This window comes from Phaethon lepturus, unplaced genomic scaffold (genome assembly GCF_000687285.1).
Source record: "Phaethon lepturus isolate BGI_N335 unplaced genomic scaffold, ASM68728v1 scaffold5927, whole genome shotgun sequence".
In the NCBI taxonomy this organism is placed as follows: Eukaryota; Metazoa; Chordata; class Aves; order Phaethontiformes; family Phaethontidae; genus Phaethon; species Phaethon lepturus.
This window is the reverse complement of record NW_010551034.1, coordinates 46663-65674: the sequence shown is the minus strand read 5'-3', so window position 1 is coordinate 65674 and position 19012 is coordinate 46663. Positions and strand designations below refer to the sequence as shown.

Genomic DNA, 19012 nt, shown 5'->3' with positions numbered 1-19012 from the left:
TCTTTCTGTATTGCTGCAGTTGGGTCGGGTTGTGACATACCCAATATGGCTAATTTACACTACCATCCTGAGGCTTTTCGGGAATCCCCGTCCTGCGATTACTCTGAAGGATCCTGAACTGAAGTATGCATTGAGGCTGATTGATAAGGAGGTAAGAGCAGGTACAGTGCTGAGCATGACCTCTCCATGGATACTGTGAAATGCTTATAGCTTCTTAAATCTTGGTTAATGTTGCAGCAGGGCAAATATTTGTATTTTAAGGAAAAGACTTCTTTATAAATGCTCCTTGCCTAGTATAACAGAGTTCTGCAAGCAGCTTGCTTCCAAGCAAGAGTGAAGAATGCTGCTTTAGAAATGACCAAGCTCGTAGTTTGTCATGTGTGTCTCATGTCATGGAGTACATCAGCAGAAATTCCTAAACTCTGCACTACTGGATTAGCGATGAGACAGAAGTTATGCTATCAGGCAGAGGCGGCAGTTTTTTCATGGTCAGTAGCATTCAGCATAGTAGTTGTCAAAAGTATGTTAATACTGATTCTTCTTATTGTATTTATGTACTCTAATGTATTACAGGAAGAAAGGTGTTTAAATGGTGTAGTCCTGACAGTATTGGAGCAGCCTCTGCTTCTCCTTCTGTCTTTTAAAAGTAAAAGCTATTCTGTACCTCCTGGGCTGCTCAACCGGCTTTTCAGAGGAAAGTTGTGACCCTTTCGTGGGTGGATCTTGCTATCAGAAGTTTGTAACTCAGCTTGTGGGAAGGAGACCAAAGCCACAAAAGGTGAAAAGTCCAAATTTCCTTTGGATAAATTCACCATCAAATGCATGAGATAGAAATCTTGGCTTTTGAGGTGTGAAGTCACACCTGAAGATATTTTTAGTGTTCATTTTTTAATTCAATGAGCTAGTCAGAAAGTTATCAGAAGAGTTTTGATGAAAAGGACTTCGGACTAGAACAGAGCTTTGTCTGAGGTATACAGAGTGCACTGATAGCTTGGCTTTCATTTGGTCGGTCTGTGGAAGAAAATTATTACTGTCAATCTGAATCCTGGTTTCGTGGGAACTGAAAACTTCCCCATGGCTTGGGCTGGGCGGCATTACTGAATTCGTTTCCCATGTTTAGTTACTGCATTTATTTCCCATGTGTAGTGCAACAACGTTATTATTATATACTCCCCACTTTGTCACGAGGTCTGCAAGGCGTAGGCATGCTGATCTAGGTACTAGGAATTTCTTGAGCCTTTTAGTGTTTCTGACAATTGTCTCTTGTGATGCACCAAAATACTTGTGTTCAGATACCTTTGACTAAGCTATCTCAACTTTAATTGATGAGATGATTAACTGGGAATTCAGAACTTTGTTCTTTCTGCATGCTATTAAAGGCAGCATCTTGAAATAAAGGATTATTGGCAAAATGCAAGTTTGAAGTAGTGAAGCTGGTGCTGTAATTTTCAGAAACAGCTGCGGTCAGTGTGAGAGCAGCAGCGTTACATCCATGTTAGCTGTCTTTCTAGTGGAATTTTCAATGGCAGTTACTGCTCCTGAATAGACATAAGTACAGAGAAGTCCTTTTTACACTGCCACTCAGTTCCCTTCTTTCTTCAGCATTTACCTTAAAATGATTTATTGTGAAGAAAATTTCATCGGTGTGACCAGAACTCGTAAGACTAGATGAACTGTGATGAGAAAGAAATCCATCTCCATTGGTTACTTTAAAAACAAAAAAACAAACAAAAAAAGGGTGACAATATTTTAGAGGATGTTTATGATATTTTCTCTCGAAGGGATATTATGTCCCATAGGGCTTTAAAAAAAGAAAGTAAATGGATGAGGCACTAGGCTGTATGCTGTTTCTTTCTGTCCTTTTTGCTGTCTTTTTTAATCCCATGAATATGACCTGATTTTTTTTAAGAGGTAAAACTTACATAGTATAAGAAATAACATTTTATTTTCCCATTACCAAAATTTTATTCAACGTATGACTTTCCTAGTAAAAGGTTTGAATAATTATCCCAGCTGGACTGCATAAATAGTCATAATTTTATAATAAAGCTTTTTTAAAAATGGAGTGCTCTTTTCAATTTTAATTAAGGATTAATTCATTTTTGGGGGAAAATATTTTTAAGGCTCTTAGCATAGAAAAGGAGACAAGGTTTCTACATCCTAATCTTCTTGACATCGACTACTTTTTCTGAAATCATCTTCTACATTGAAAACGTTAATTAATCTGATTTTGAGACAACAAATTAAAAATTTTTTGGCCTTGAACTTCTACACATTTAAACTTTAAATGAGAATTGAAGAACTGATTGATTTTTATCTTGTGGCCTTCTCACAGAAGGCAGTGTAAATGTTTGTACTATTTAGAAAGTTATCGTTTAGTCTTAATCTGCATATGAGTATCTTATTAAGTTTTGCTATTCACATTTAAATATATATCAAAACAGTATTTGCATTTGTCTCTTTTATTTCTATTTTTACTTCTATATTACTTCTAAAATATTTTGAGATAAGTTTTCAGGGAGTTTGAATGAAAAGTTGACCTCTGCATGATTGCCATGTTTAGAGGAGTTCATATTTGCACTATGCAAAAATTTCAGTTAGGATGCTGCTCTCCCCCAAGAATATAATCCTGCATGAAACCAGAGTAGCATATTGGTTTTACAAGTGAAATCACAAACATTAAATCCCAACAACATCACTGATTAATCTTTTTATTTTCGTCTTTCAGGAAGTTAGTCATGACACAAGAAGATTTCGATTTGCTCTCCCTTCCATAGATCACGTTCTGGGTCTCCCTATAGGTACGTTCTGTCTTTCCTTACTGAGATCCAAGCAGTGTCAATTATATTGTTAAGACATTTTATGGGGATTTTTTTCCTGTTTTGGACTGTTGAATTTTGAATACTGTCCTCATGGCTTGAGCTGGTATTTAGAGCTTCGCATGATTATCCTCGTGCTGTGAGTCATCTGCAGGGTCTGAAATCTTGTGTACTTGCAGATGATATATATGCAGCTTGTTTCTGTGAAGACAGTAGAAACAAACACTGGTCTATACTTGTATTTTTCCAGTCTCAACTTCCCAGTGTGTGTTATTCCCATGTGCTTGGTCTCTGTGGTCCCTTTCCGTCCCCTGAGGCAGTGCTCTCAGCTACTTCTCCTCTAACACATGCGGTTTACCAGATGATCTGCTCACTTTGGAATTTGTAGCCAGTCTCATGGAACTTCTTAATCACCCTGGGGTAGATGTTTCCTTAGGCCTTGCTATGTGCCATGTTGCCTTCCATAATAGCTTAGCGCTATTGTTTCCTACTGCTTATATAAAGAGCATTTAATTGTGACTTGTGTTTAATAGGGACTTCTGCTTTAACAACCTGTTGCAATGATCTGTGGATCAGGTGCTTCGTGGTAGTCCTCAGCACCTTTCCAGCATTACAGTCCATAATGTTTAGGTTCCCCCTTGTTTGGGGTGTATTATTCTTTTGATCCTGTTAAGTAGCCATGAGGGCAAAGCCAGTTTTGCTCCCTTGCCCATAAATGAACATTTTGGAGTGAGCTGTCTCACCTCTGTGATTGTCCTTGTCCTACACCCTAACAGAAGGGAAGCCATCTGGGGTGAATTTGGCCTGCTGGGTGGCATGGCTTCCTCCAGTGTTTTAGTAAGGTCAGGGCAAATCAGCCAGTTGCTTCAGCATAGTCCGAGAAGGCGTGTGCCTGGCCCAGCACGATCCCGGGAGCAGCATAGCCATGCCCCCAAAGGTGCTCCGCACAGGCTCACCTGTGGGTGACTGAGGGAGTGGTTTACTTGGTGAGGCTTGGGAAGCGAAAAGAGCTGAAAGCTGGTGAGGGTGGTTAAGAACAGCTGGGAGCAGCAGGCTTGGCGGCCATGGGATAGACACTGGCATGCACTCTGCATGTTTAGTACAGCACCAGTATTTTGCTTTTACCAGCAGCTGGAGCGTTACGCAAAAAAACACGATTCACACTGAGGGAGAGTGGCATTATGTGTGCCCCACGCAGAGGCTGACAGCTGCTGTCCTGCAGGGCTGGCTAAAGCTCTATCAAGTAACAGCATAAGGCATGTTTTCCCTTTGGGAGGAGCACCTTTTTTGGTTTTGTACCAATTCTTGTGGAGACATGCCCCAACAACGGTCCCATCTGTCCAGGTTCACAGTCTGCAGCTGTCACCATAGGTCTGTTCCTGGAGGAGGGGGTGGCGAGGCCACCCCTTGCCTGGAGGAGGAGTGGGAGGCTGCTGCTGCAGCTCCCTTCGGGTCTTCCCTAGCAGGAAACATGCGCTACCAGATGTGTGTAGGCTTTGCTGAGAAGGTTACTTGAATCACCCTTGCATTACGTCTGTGTGCAGCTTCAAGTGAGTTATGGTTGCTCATTTCCCAAGTCACCAGGTAGCACATCTTCATTCATCCGCTGCTTTACCTCAGTGGCCCCTCCAGCTTGGCAAACCGGCTCCTGGTAAAATCCTCTCTTTGTGTTCCTGTAACAGGCAGAGGAGCTGCACTGTCTTTGCAGAGCTGCATTCATCTTGAGATAGCTTGTTCTGTTGACCTAGTGGTAATAAAATAACAAAAGCCAAATCCCTCCCTAGGTATTCTTCACTTGGGTCTCTTCGCGGTGTTGGAATTTTATAGCAAAACCTTCAGGTATAGGAAAGGAGTTAATTCCAGTGGTTTTTTTTAATCAAAAACATAGACATTGAGAAAAGAAACTATTGTAAAGAGTTCAGTGAACATGTGACAGATTGAAACGTGATCACTGCATTAAAATGTTAAGCTGGAGGAATAGCAGGGTTAGAAAAGTGCTTTATGTCTAGGCAGCCTTAGCAATGGCAGCTGGAAGACCTGGTAGATATGAGCGATCTGTGGTCAAAGTAAGAACAGCTATAGACTAAGTTGTAACTAAACTGTAACAGTGTATAACTAATACGTTAATAAAGAAGTGTGAACAAGCACTTGTCAGTGTTCCCCTCCTGGGTCCTTTTTAGTTGCTTGTATGGGAGAGACAAATCACATCTTTTGCAAGATCTCACATACAGTTAGGGCTTTGGTAAATGTAATGCATCAAGCTGTCAGAACAGATATGATTGACACATAAAATTAGCAGCAGAGTTGTTTACCTTCTAGAATAGAAGGTAATAGAAGGTAGAATCTGTGAATGGTTAACAACTCTGGCAAGGTGTTACAATGTCAGGAAAATTTTGGAAGAGGAAAAAATGGTGTCCCAAAGCAAGGTAGTTAGAAGAACTTTGAGACTGTGTTTGCAGTCCATGCCAACTCAGTACATCCACTGAAAGAAAAATCTTTTGAAAGCAAATTGCTTTTTTTCTTCCCTCTGTACAGGACAGCATATCTACCTGTCTGCACGGATTGATGGAGCTCTGGTTGTTCGACCTTACACTCCAGTTTCCAGTGATGATGACAAGGGCTTTGTGGATCTTGTTGTCAAGGTGAGAATATCACGCTCTTTTACCAGGCTGGGCAACTTCTGAGCCCACCTTTATGTTTGCAGTGCCATATGAAGTCTGATGTGTGGGCTTCTGTTCAGGTATGTGCTATTGCAGGCTTCCACTATTGTAACAAGTGATCTGCAGTTACCTACAATCCATATGCATTTTGCAGGCACTTTTTAGGGACTGTGTCTCATGAGGTGCTGCATAATTTTCTGTATTTGCATACTGCAATTTTCCAAAATCTGTATAGACCTGCAGATGCTCACACACATTTTTAATCCTTCTGAAATAAGGAATTAACCTTGCCTGAACTGTCAGCTGCTTCTGAAGCTAGTGTAATATGGTCATTATGATCATTAAGAGCAGTGATCATTATCGCTACTGATCAGACAGTGTGAATGACTGACTTAATTGGCAAGAATGTGATTTTCAGTCTTGAGATAATGTACTTTAGCAAATGTATTTAAAGCTGACAGGAATTTAAAACCTGGATATCTGCAGTGGATTTCCTCTTAGAATTTTACTCTTAAGTTTTTTTCTTCTTTACAACTAATAGCACTTTATTCATATATTGTGAAACTAGATGTGAATTTGCCTTTTACTACCTACTTACCTTCATTACCATGACATTGCACGCTGAAGACATGCCAAGGGAAAAATGTAAATCTTTGACATCAGATAGAAATGTTTCACAAACTCCTTCTTCCCAGTGTGGCTCTCCATGCATGCAAATGATGCTGTTCTTGTAAAACTGTAGCTAGTCTCAGCTTGAACTTTTTCACACCCATGTGATTTAAAAGAAAAAACCCAGCACAGTTCCAGTGATGTCTCTACACCCACTGATACCTCTTGGTGAATGGTTGAGTATTCAGTTAGTTGATATCCACTTTTTTGTTACTCTAATCTTGAGGTGCAAACAGTTGGCATCCCAAGAAGAAGGTTTAGGTATATATCTGTTTGCAGCTGAGCTGTCAGGGATCTTTCTTAGAAGTTTTTCTGTTTGAAATCACAGTGACTTTTCCCCCCCTCCTTTTTTTCCCCTTCTGACCTTGGATGTAAATCATGTTGCTTGTTTAGAAACATTTTCTATGTTACAGAAATATGATGGAGAAACTGCCAGTCTGTGTCCAGTCTGATAAAAATTGGGACAAGAGTAGCATTTTAATATTTTTCAGAAAACTCGTGCTTCTCTCTTATTGCCAGTCAAATCTACATTGGTAGTATTTCTTTATGTAGTAATTGTGTTCTTAGCATGAGGAGTATGGGTACCTAAATATTTGAAGGGCAAATGCTCATCTTTGAGCCGTAAGATTATTTGCTTCATTGTTATTTTTAATAGATCTACTTTAGAGGTGTCCATCCGAAGTTTCCTGATGGAGGGAAGATGTCTCAATACTTAGACAGCCTGAAAATCGGGGATACTATTGACTTCAGAGGACCAAGTGGCCTACTTGTCTACAAAGGAAAAGGCAAGGCTGACTCAGAAGATGTAATTTATCCAGAGTAAACAATACAGAAAAAACATTATAAAGTAGTAGTAATACTCATCACAGTTTTTTCCAGCTGGGTTCAAGTCTTTGTAGAATCATAGAATAGTTTGGGTTGGAAGGGACCTTTAAAGACCATCTAGTCCAACCCCCCTGCAGTAAGCAGGGACATCTTCCACTAGATCCGGTTGCTCAGAGCCCCGTTCAACCTGACCTGGAATGTTGCCAGGGATGGGGCATCTACCACCTCTCTGGGCAACCTGGGCCAGTGCTTCACCACCTTCAGTGTAAAAAATTTCTTCCTTATATCTGGTCTGATATTTCTACCCTCTTTTAGTTTAAAACTGTTACCCCTTGACCTGTCGCAACAGGCCCTGCTAAAAAGTCTGTCCTCATCTTTCTTCTAAGCCCCCTTTAGGTACTGGAAGGCTGCAAGAAGGTCTCCCCAGAGCCTTCTCTTCTCCAGGCTGAACAACCCCAACTCTCCCAGCTTGTCCTCACAGGAGAGGTGTCCCATCCCTCTGATCATTTTTATGTCCCTCCTCTGGACCCGCTCTAGCAGGTCCATGTCTTTCCTGTGCTGATGGCTCCAGAGCTGGACGCAGGACTCCAGGTGGGCTCTCACCAGAGCAGAATAGAGGGGCAGAATCTCTGTGGCTATGTTTTGATTACACGTACTGCGTGAACTGAACTTTAGCTATCAATCACCTCTATTTATTACTCAGGCTGGTACTCTCAATATACTCACCCTCTCCCATTAGACACAGGGATTCTTTTCTGTTGTTGGCATCTCTGCACGAAAGAAATTTCTAGTGTCTTAATGAAGTCAACGGCCATCCTGAGGGGGATTATTCCTTGACTATAGAAGTGCTTGTTATTGATACTGTTCTCAAAGAAGGAAATTCTCTCCCTGCTTGTATGGACATAGTTTATACACTGATAAAAACACTGGGTATTTGCACTTGTCCAATGCTAATTTCCCATGTGAAAATGAACTTTAGCAGTAGGAAGTACTTTCATGCGAATATAAAATATAGTGCAGCCACAAATATGTCACTAAAACCTTCTGGCAGTTTTGTGAGTGACAGAACTCAGACACGTGGTTCTCCAGAGCTTTGTATGTTGTGTTCATGTTATCCTGGATCAAGGGGCAATTTCAAACTCTCTGTCAGATTTGGCTGAAACTGGCATATCGGCTCAAAAAAAGGAGATCTATATACACAAAAAAATACACCCTGCATATTTCAGGTTTTCCCTTAAAATAATCTGCATGAGGTAAATAAACTCTCTGAGCAGATTAATTTGTTTGTGTAGAACCATTTCCAGAACCTGGGCTTCTGAATATCACTGGGGGTACGGGATGTGAGCAAATAGAAACACAGGTAGTGATGGCTTCATGCTATAGTCAAGAGTAATAACCCAGGTCAGTGTCTGATGTTACCATCACGTGTCTTAATCTAATCATCTTTCAAGGTTTGTTATAATTCGTGGCATCTTCAGCTTTGTTTCCTGCTCCTGCTTTACGGAGGGGGAAGGGTGACAGGGCTGAAACCAAGTCAATTAGCTGAACATGCTGGAAGGGATCACAGGCGCCGTTTCCTGCTTTTGTCATTGTTTTCCATCTCTCTCTTCCTCTCTCTTCAGGCAACTTTGCTATTCGGCCTGAAAAGAAAGCAGAACCAGTTACTAAGAAAGCGAAATATGTGGGGATGATTGCAGGTGGGACTGGTACGTATATATAAAGATTCATCCTTGGTTTCTGACAGCTGGTAGGTGTCTTTGTTCATATTTTGTCTCACGTGCTCACTTGCGCTTTCTTTTGCTCCATTGCATTCTCGCGTCATTGACTTGCCTTTCCCTTTCAGGGATAACACCTATGCTGCAGATCATTCGAGCAATCATGAAAGACAAAGATGACCCTACCGTTTGTCAGCTACTGTTTGCTAATCAGGTAATTCTGTCCTTTTTTCTGTTTATAAAGTTTTATTTAACTGACAGAACTCCACTCAGCAAATGAAATTCTTGCTGAGAAAGCCTGGTACAGAAATACAAATGCTGAGGGGGAAAGTGAACTGAAGTGTTGAAAACTTCCCATGTAAAGGCACTATAATGAATTGGTTTTTTAGTGTTACTACAGAAATGCCCCTTTCCTCCCACCTAACGCTGGCTTTCCTGTGTCTCATTGCACTGTTTCTAATCCAGTTTGTAAATGTTTTGAAACTCTGCACTCTTTTGTGCAACTTGTTGATGTTTTGGGCAGATTTTCAGAGCTGGCTCTCTTAGTGGAAGCATGAAAGAGGCCGACATTTGTCTCCTTCAGCAACTGTAAATCCCCAGCAGGGTTTGTATGTGGAATCTTTCTGCTTGAGGACACCCTAGGTGAGGCTAAACTTAACAGTGGTCTCCAGCACCTCCCTCAGCTCTGGAGGTGTGAGTCTACATGGCTGTCTCCTTTCATTTCCATTCCCTCTGTCAGTTCTTCATGCATTTCTGTTGCTCTTTGAGGTGTATCACACTGCCGTGCTGGACAAAGGGAAGATCTCTCATCCATGGAATCCTTGCGATGATAGAGATTTCTTGGATGACCAGGCAACCCAAATGGTGGTGTGCTGCTGAACTGCAATGCTCCTTCTTTGCCTGATGTTCTTCTGGTGTTAATCCTTTTGCTTCTAAGTTTCTGCATCATAATGAATATTTGTTTCTGGATTATGAGCCATTATTTGTGGTAAACCTCACTTCATACCTGTGTTTTTTAGCTTCTTTAGGCTCTCCTCTGTCAGTCCTCTCTTGATACTCAGTATGTTCTCATTTCCTTTGTACCATATCTGAATTATAAACCAAGATTTTTTTACACAGAAGTGCCAACAGATGCCCCATTCTGATGCTTTATTACAGTAAGACCTCCTCAAGAGCCCTGCTGGTGTGGCTGCAGCAGCTAGTCTCTGCTGAGCACTAGGTGCTGGCATAAAGTGCAGTTGGTATCAGGGCAGGAAGGCCAGGATTTGCTATGAGTAATTCAGAATGACTAATACAGGGCTAGAGCTGTTTTAGCAACCTAGAAAACCTACTGCTTCTTGCAGGGAGGGCTTGGGGAACAGTTGCCTGTGTATTTATTAGCAACAGCCTGTGTAAACATCAATCCTTGGCTTTAAAGAGTCTTTGTACTCAGTAACTGCACAAATATAAAGCAGCCTTGTGACAAATGGTCAGTCGGAAAAGCCTGCAGACCAGATGTTTTTTAGTATTTAGTATTTTAAAAGGTTTTAGAATATTTTTTTTTAACGTGTGTTTTGCTGATCTTTTGTTTTGGCCCTTCTGAAAGAGCTGTGTTGGATTGCAGATGACAATGTATGTGGGCTCATACTGTGCTTCTGACGAGCATGCTTTGAGTTGGTCAGACCCAGTAATAGCTTTTCTAGAACACATGCGACTGCAGATCCAGAAATAGGCACCTTCTCGACAATAGCTGCTGGCACATTCCTCCTTAGCCTCACAGTTACAGACATAGTGGTGTCCTCAGTGCCAAATTACGAAGGCTGCAGAGGATGGTACCACTTTTAGTCTCTACCCTTTTCCCTCTTTCCCAAACCGCAGCTGCTCTTATGGGAATAAGGCTTTCTTTTGGCCTTCAATGATGTTGCATCAGGGAGGAGCAGAACTTGATACCCTGGGTAATGTTTGTTGTTCCAATCATAACTCGATACCCTTTTGGTTGTTTATTCCACATCCTGTTTAAAAACCAAGCAATATCCTTATGGCAATGCTGATGAAATTTGAAATGGCAAAGGTGAAAAACCTGGCATTTTCCTGACTGAACAGCAGAGTATGGAGGGGCAGGGAGATACTTGTGTGCAGTCATGGTTACTTTTTTGATGAAAGTTGCTTTTGTAATAGGAGTCCTAAAAGAGGGCTTTACTCTTCTGATGCTACCACTAATTTCCTGAACAAGTGAAGATTCTGTGTTTTGCTACAGGTTTTGCTTTGTGTTATTTTTTTTTTTAAGGGAAGTCATTACATGGTCAGGATTTGTGAAAGTTATTAACCTTTTTATTAGCTCTGCCAAAGATAGTCATGGAAATAACTTGTGTTTGCTCTCCTCAGCCTGTAAAACAGAGCTGAATAATCTGTTCTATCTCACAGGGCGGTAGAGTAGCTAATGTTCTGTGGTCATCTGAGGGCTGCACTCAAATGCCGAGCGTAATCATTGTTTTCCTTACCCTGCAGTCCGAGAAGGATATCCTGTTACGTTCCGAGCTAGAGGAGATCCAGGTTCAGAATCCCGGTCGCTTTAAGTTTTGGTACACGCTGGACAGAGCACCTGAAAGTAAGATCTAACATGCTACTTCCACTGAAGCTTAAGTTATGAGTATTAATACATGTGTTTGACAGGAGGCATGCCATGTCATATGCATATTTTTTGGCTCCTTTCTTGCTTAATGAATTGTGTCCGAATGCATCCCGTAGTATCATCCTTCACACGCTGATGCACAGAAACTCTAGATGCGGTGTTTCCACAGCTCGCCTCAGGTGAATGGTAGTGCAATGTTCCGCCCATGACTACACCTGCATATCTACCATTGTTTACTCTGATCCAAGGTGACCTTCCTTCCTCCTTCCCCACAGACATAGCGGTAGCATCTTACCTTACTGTCTTGTCTTTAGAGCATGCATTAATGCAGCTGTGGTGGGAGTGTCGGAGGCACTGTATCTCATGGAGATGCGACCAAGTGCAGACTCCTACCTACCTGTCATCGTATGGCAGTTCATGGTAGCTGATCTTTTTCCTAGGCAACGGAACTGCCTTTGTTATTAACAGTGTTTCTCAATGAAAATACTGTTCCAGCTTGCTGCAGTCCAGTTTTAAAGATAATGTGATACAGTTGGCTGGTCTAGGTGAGAGGATGAGCTAGCTGAATGTATCTCCCTCAGCTTGTGCGAGTTTGAGGAAGAAAAGGCTAAATGTTTACTGCCGTTGTGAAAAGTCTCAATAGTTTCTGTGTCATTTCTTGTTGTTTTCCTTTCTTACCATTCCTTGTCATGCCCATCCACATCAGGATAGATCACGCTCTTTGGGGCAGAGAAGGGAAAACTATATGGCTTCTCTTACCTTGTGACCAAGACTACTCCTCCGGTAGGGTCAGGGGAAGGGCCTTGCAGTCCCCACATTGTATTGCTGTCATGTCATCTTCTGCAATTAATGTTCTCCCGGAATTTCTGATCACTGTTCCTTTTCTTTGTGAATTGTGAACTGATCTTAGCAGTTGTGATAAAAGTTCCTCCTTCAACCCCCTCAACACTGTTCTGCAGACCTTCACCACCATATATGAAACAAGACCAAAACTGGGAATATTTTGATAATCTGTGGGAGACAAATGTCTCAAGTCTTACTGTGCCCAAAGGTTTGGGTCAGCAGCTTTTTGCATCCAGGGCTGGGGATGTGATATAGGCAAACCTGAATCCTAGTATTAACCGATTAGCACTGGGAGTGTTCCAGCCAGGAACAACTTCATCAGCTAGATTTCCTCTTCTGAACTTGTAAATAGTGGGGTGAGGAGGATGGATGTTGTTATTTCACAGTGCTGGAGCTGAAGAGATTCACATTCTGTTCACAGCTCTGCTTGAGAGTTCCTTGGGGATTTTAGCAAGCTTTATTAAAAGTTAGTCCTTGTTTTCTTCATTGTTTTGTATCTTAAAAGCAGAGGTGGCAGTCTTTCCATGTAGCATAACAGTGTTGAGGACACTAATGTGAGTGGTCTGTACAAATGCTACAGTTCCAGAATGTTACTAAAAAGCCCCAAACCCCCACCCTTCATTCTAAAGTGATTTGTATCTGTCTTTTCCTCCTTTTTCCCTTGTTCCCCTTCCCCTACTTTCACTTTTTTAACAGACTGGGATTACAGCCAAGGATTTGTGAACCAAGAGATGATCAGAGACCACCTGCCACCACCTCAAAACGATGTTCTGATCCTTATGTGTGGACCTCCTCCAATGATCCAGTATGCTTGCATTCCCAACCTGGACAAACTGGGCTACACCAAGGACATGAGGTTCTCCTTCTAAAGAAGACTGATAATTCAGCAGTCTTGTATAGAAGGAAAGAAAAAAACATTTAATGGGGAACAGGACAAAATTACAGAGATGGCTGATGCACAGTGCTGGGGAGCTACATTTACATTAAAAATGCATTATTTTTTCTGAATGTCTGGCAAGTTAAGACACTTAAGCTTAACTGTACTAAAACTGTACTGTACGTTGCACAGAAACAACTGTATTGTGGAAAGGTAGTGATGCCTAGTGCTTGGCTATATTGTACTCGTATACTCCATCTCAGCGGAGGACAGTATAGCTGCTTAGGGCAGTAAATACTCGTTTACACTTCTTAGCACCATAATCAAATGGCAGTAATATTCTACTTCCTAACACTGTGCATACCTAGTATTTTATTCAGTACAAAGTATGAAAATACATAGAATGTGCTGGATCATTCACCTTGCTTATGCCAAATTTTAATCCTTACAGAGCTTTTACAGTATGAGGGCCAGGAGTGTTCGCCTGATCTTTGCAACATCAGAAGCTTAAAGATGCTTGTTCAGTTGAAGGATGACAATTAACTATTTATGACTGAAGTTGTTCAAGCTGCATTGCATTTTTAATCAAAACAGAGGGGTAGACAGCAATACAAGATTTGTTTCCTTTGAACTTTGGAATAGCCTCTCTTAAATACAAACACTTTTCCAGCTGGTCATGGTTCTCATCCCTGGTCAATGAAAGGAACTACAGAAAGCAGGCAGCTTTGTGCGCTGTTCCACAAATAGCTGGAATTTTTTGCTTGTATGTGTGTGGAATACTGAAAAAAAAATACTAGCTTTTGTATTTACTTTTAAATAGCAGATGGTGCCATAGGAAGTATGAAGGCAGTTGTTCTGCATGTCCTGTGCAGTGAAAAAAATGCTGGGTGAAAACTGGATCTAGTTTTAGTTTCCCGTTTCCTAGAGATCGATGTGGAACAAAGGGAGCTCAGGTTTCCTTGCCATGGGAGGGTTCAGTAGGTAGCCCAGCTTCCGCTGCGGTGTGCATAGAGTCAGGGGACTTGCCTTTGTGTCTTGCTCAGGCAAAGCTCCAAAGGGCTTTGCTTGGTTAAGGATGTATAGGAACAGCCTTAAGTCACCAAACTGACAGCAAATTCCGATGTCTCACTGAATCTAAAACTGTTTCTTAGACACTGTTTACTATAGCTCTGATTTTTATGGGTTTTTTACAGCAGCCTTTTACCAAGTCTTTGGGAAACTTAAGGCATCTTGCATGCCCAACCTTCTGCTTCTAAACAACTCAGAAGCTGCTGAGATTAGAGCTGTCCTGCAAGGAATCTATGAAACTAAAAATCTTGTTCTGGTGATGAAATCAGAGTGACCGAAAGGATGTAGTAATTATATGAAGTCATGTGGATGGCTAGTTAGCGACAAGTGTCAGTGTATAATACCACTTTTTTAAAGATTCGGGTAGGTATTTGAGGTTATAGCTTGTAGTGTTTTCTTTTGTGCCTGTACAACAAGAGGTGGGTTACTGTGCACTTACTGAATTCATGCTGAAAATTAATCTTCTAAAAGGAGAAAAAGATGATACTACCATTAATTTAAGGAACCTCAAGTGGATAATACTGTTATTAATTTTATTAATTAGACGCTTGCCTCTGAAGTCTTGAATTTTTGATGTGCGCTTCTGAAACTTGTTCTTTAATACTATGCTCCAAAGTTCAAATAATACTTAAGTAACTTTCAGTTCCTTTTTTAGGAGGCAAAAAGCAGAAAGACGAGAGAAATTATCTTGCTGCTGGTTTATATCACTGTGGGACATGCATAAATTTTTTTCATTGTTGTATTTAATGAAGTTTTCTTGTAAAAAAAAAAAGTAGCTGATTAAACATCAACTGTTTTGTATTACTTTGCTTATTAAATTACTGGCTTCTTTCATGTTTGTGTAAGAAATAAAGTATCTTGCAGGTGAATCACCTGTGTGTTACCGAGCCCATCATCTTCACTCTCATAAGAGACAAACTATAAAATTGTAAAACACTCTATAAAGTGAAGGTTCAAAAAAAAAAAGCAAGCCAGCCTGTTAGAATTGTTTATTCAAGTGCTTATATCTTCTCTTTCTTTTTTTGATTTTGGTGAAAAGTGCTATATGTGGATGCTGAGTCAAGGAGTAAACTGTCTCTGGAGTGATGGGGAGAAAACCAATCATCTCCTCTTTTTACCTTTATTTTGTACATCTTCCTTGTGAACATGAGGCTTTTTTAATAAATAGAGGGATTTTATATAATCTACTGAAGCAAAACGGTGTTCACGATCCCTGTTACTTGATGCTTCTGTACTATAGCATTTAAAGAAGTCAGTGATAAAAGTTGGTTTTACATCTTTTTTTTTTTTTTTCATTTGAGCCAATTAAGAAAATACGAGTATTCTTCCAGTTTTCTGACAGGACATGCTGAGTACTGCTAACCTCCACGTTACAAAGCAGCTGGGGAGACATGAACCTCCTGCATGAAAGGCATTTTGTGGACCGTTTCCTGAGAGAAGCAGAATTGAAAGGGCTGCTGCTGCCTCGGCGTTACCAGAGGTGGGTCCTCTTCACTTACTGCTGTGCGCAGGCAGAGGGTACAGGACTCTGTTACGGCTGTACTGCTGCCAGCATGCAGCACCCCAGTGTATCGATCCGAAAACATCTGCACCAGGCTCTTCTCTCTGCGCAGAGCCTGGCTCCCAGCCGCGGGTGTTTGTTAGGGGCGTACGCAGGCACCGACTTGCAGCAAATGCCCGCAAGTATGCGGCTTTAACGAAGTCCGCACGATCCGAAAACATCTGCACCAGGCTCTTCTCCCTGCGCAGAGCCTGGCTCCCAGCCGCGGTGTTTGTTAGGGGCGTACGCAGGCACCAACTTGCAGCAAATGCCCACAAGTATGCGGCTTTAACGAAGTCCGCGCTGCTGCAGCTGTTTGCTTGCGGTGGATGCTATCAGGCAGCATCCTGTGCTCAGCTAACCGTAGAAACAAAAAAGTCCTTGCTAGCAGTGGAAGGGGAATGCCTGTACAGCAGGAGCGGGAGACAGAAGAGAAAGTAGGTGCATTAGTGACAGATGACCCAGGGAGGAAGGGCGGGAGAGGGGCCAGGCTCTGGCCGAGGGCTCGGACAGTTGCAGCTGAAGGCCTCTGCCAGGCAGCGTCCATGGAGCGTAGCTTGGGGTACGGAGCCTGCGCTGCTGCCCCTGCGACAGGGGAGGAGAAGGGGCGGGGGGCTACGCCAGACGCCATCCTGGAATAATAAAGCACTGACACCAAGGGCCCAGGTCACCTCTACTTGAGTCAGAAATTCCTGGTGGACCCAGGTAGGGCGGATATCTGTATCCTGTGATAAGCTAATCGTGCTTCTTACATTGAAGTTTCTTTGAAAAGGGTGGGGTGAGGTGTTCTGCTGTTTGTTCTTGTTATGAAGAGCTACCTGGCTAAGCTAACCAGCCAACAGCAGCAGTGCTGCAAGCTTCCTCGGCCCCTAGCCTTTCTTCACTGAGCTACGCTTCCATGAGCTCTCCAGCTCAACTACAGTATAAACTATACAAACTATACATTACACTAAACTACACATTAGCAAATGATGTCCAAAGGAGAAAGAAAAAAACCCAGCCAAACCAGTACAATCCCTTCACTTTGCGTTTACTAACCTTATTACAAGAAATGCCATGGGATTAAACTGCCTGAGGTCAGCACCTTCCCTGGTAGCCCTGCAGGTGCAGTCACAGAAGCCTCTGGTACAGCTGTGCATCCCCTGAGCCAAGACTCCAGCTCAGCTTGGCTGAATAAATAAGCACAGTCAAATTTACATCATTAAATACTTCATTGTGCATCTTCACCAGTATCAATACAGAGTCTTGGCCAGCTCCCACCATGGCTGAGGGCCCGGGCTCCTGAGCTAAAACCCTCAAGGCAACCAGGCGAAGAGTGTGGCGCAGCCGGGGCGATGCGCCCTGGCTCCCAGACCGAGCACCAACCTCGTGTGACACCTCTGGGGTGCCAGAGCCCCTTTGGAGGATTTGAACCAAATGGGCAACTGCCCCCGATGCGTAACTTCCATAGTCCAAACTCGATTAATACTGAAGTCAAGACATGTTGATTTCCCCTTCCCTCTCCAACGCTGAAAAAGCATGCAAAACAGCCGAAGTAAAAAGCCCAACCAGTTTTCAGAGAGACAGCATTCACTATAGGAAATCGCTGGAGACACACACACTAATTACAAGATACCAATTATTTAATGCAAAATTAAAGCTTTTCTGCTTGCCTTTTAAAAACCAATCAATCCCAGCCGTAGTGTTGGTCATGGTATTACTTTGAACAGGCAAAAGAACCCCCAAACCACCCAACGCTCCTGAATGACTGTAGAGCTCTCTCTGCACAGAGCCCCACAGCTATGCACATTTTTCTGTGTAAAACACCAGAACTATCCCTTCTGTCCCACCAAACCCCTGCTACACACACAAAAATAGAGTTAACACCAGCTCTTTAAAAACAACTGTATCTCAGTGAACTATTTCAAAGCTAAAAGGCCTCCCTTCACGATACCCAGCTACATTTGTGACGCGGCAAAAAAATTTTGCAGTTCTCTGCATCTTTTTGTTTTTATTTTGGTTCACCTTTCAGCCCCTGCACCTACACCATGGAAAGCTGCAAACACTTCTGGCACTGATGCTGCAGCTTCTTTATACCCTTTTTTTTTAATGGCTGTGTAAATAACAGCCTTTATTTCTCAGCTGTGGCTGCCCCATCTTATAACTCCAATCGTAAAATATGAATGAGCTTTTGAAATTAATTCTTTTAAATAAAATGAATAAAATTATAAGAAAGCTACAGGCAGAGGACTTAGTTTTGCACTGCTAGAACTATTCAGATAGAGCTGTAAACAAAGTGAGTTTACCAGTTTGAAAACTGATTAGGTCTTCCTTCACTGGTTAACAGCAGCTGAAAGAAAGTAATTACAATTGTGCAACTCGAAAGTCTCACTTTATCCACTAAAAGCTGAGAGAACTGGAATAAATCAGTCCATAAATGCAACTGGGTCCTAAACTACTGAAAACAAATTCAAAGTGAAATAATTTTGCCTCCTCCAGACTTCTGCTCCCTGGCACGAGTGGTCAGGAGCTGCCTCTGCTGCCCTGAAAAGCAAACACTCCCACCAGCATCTCCAGGACCAGGTTTTTGTTGATTTTCCCCAAGTCTTTATCACTTGCCCCTGCCTTTTGCCACACCGTGACCTGACACAGCCCCTCAGCAAGAACTGGCTTTGCAGCTGGGACCAACCCTGCCCCTACACCTCTGTCACAGCTCCGATGCCTTCCCTAGCCTGGCACCCATCTGCTTTGGATGGGTGCAAATGAACAGTTTCTCATACAGCCCATTTCCATCGCGAGGAAGGGCTTTTCCTCTTCATTGGGAACCAGCTCACACCTCCAGACCAGCAGGTTTTTTAAGCCCTAGTGTTGTCCTTCACACTCAACGCAAATTTTCCAACCAGCACCGGTACATTTTCTTTATTACAGACTCAATCTACAATTACAGAAGAAAAATCTGCCACACAGTAAACAAAGGCTGTGAGTCAAATCTACCCCGACCTCCCAAAGGCTCAGGGCGACAAAGCTTTCATCAGCTCCAGCCAAGACTTAATGTCTGGCGAACAAAATGTTCTGGAAAAATGACGTGCCTTCTATAAACACAGTTTTCTGGCAGGTACGTCCTGTTGTTTTAAAACCTGGAGAGACTGACTCAGCCTGGCTGCTGCAGAAGCTAAGGGAACGCAATGGGCGGAGAGGAAGGTGGGAAATAAGGGGGTGGAGGGAATGGCGTGCGAGAAGAAAAGCAAGAGCAGCAGAGCCAAGCCCCACGCAGCCTCTGGAGCCGCTGCTTTAACCAGCAGTTTACAGAAAGCTTTATGTACACGTTGCCCAACTCCTTTGGTTTGTTTTTTTGCACCGAGGCAGTTCTCTCTGTCTTTTGTGGGCAGGAAGCTGTCAGTACTGG

General features: G+C 42.4%; 2 protein-coding genes across 2 annotated transcripts in view; one reads left to right on the top strand and one right to left on the bottom strand.

The window, feature by feature from the left end:
* The window catches only part of LOC104623592 (NADH-cytochrome b5 reductase 3), a 13842-nt gene extending 831 nt beyond the window's left edge, over positions 1–13011 (top strand). Inside the window, exons 2-9 of the mRNA XM_010290728.1 lie at positions 8–151; positions 2729–2801; positions 5355–5461; positions 6804–6933; positions 8596–8679; positions 8817–8902; positions 11176–11275; positions 12839–13011. Of these exons, the coding sequence (XP_010289030.1) occupies positions 8–151; positions 2729–2801; positions 5355–5461; positions 6804–6933; positions 8596–8679; positions 8817–8902; positions 11176–11275; positions 12839–13011 (897 nt within the window). The remainder of the gene's footprint in view (positions 1–7; positions 152–2728; positions 2802–5354; positions 5462–6803; positions 6934–8595; positions 8680–8816; positions 8903–11175; positions 11276–12838) is intronic.
* A 5767-nt stretch (positions 13012–18778) lies between these two features.
* Positions 18779–19012, bottom strand: part of REP15 (RAB15 effector protein) — an 895-nt gene continuing 661 nt past the window's right edge. The window contains 2 exon segments of the mRNA XM_010290727.1: positions 18779–18964; positions 18966–19012. The exon segment at positions 18966–19012 is cut by the window's right edge and continues 31 nt beyond it. Of these exon segments, the coding sequence (XP_010289029.1) occupies positions 18779–18964; positions 18966–19012 (233 nt within the window).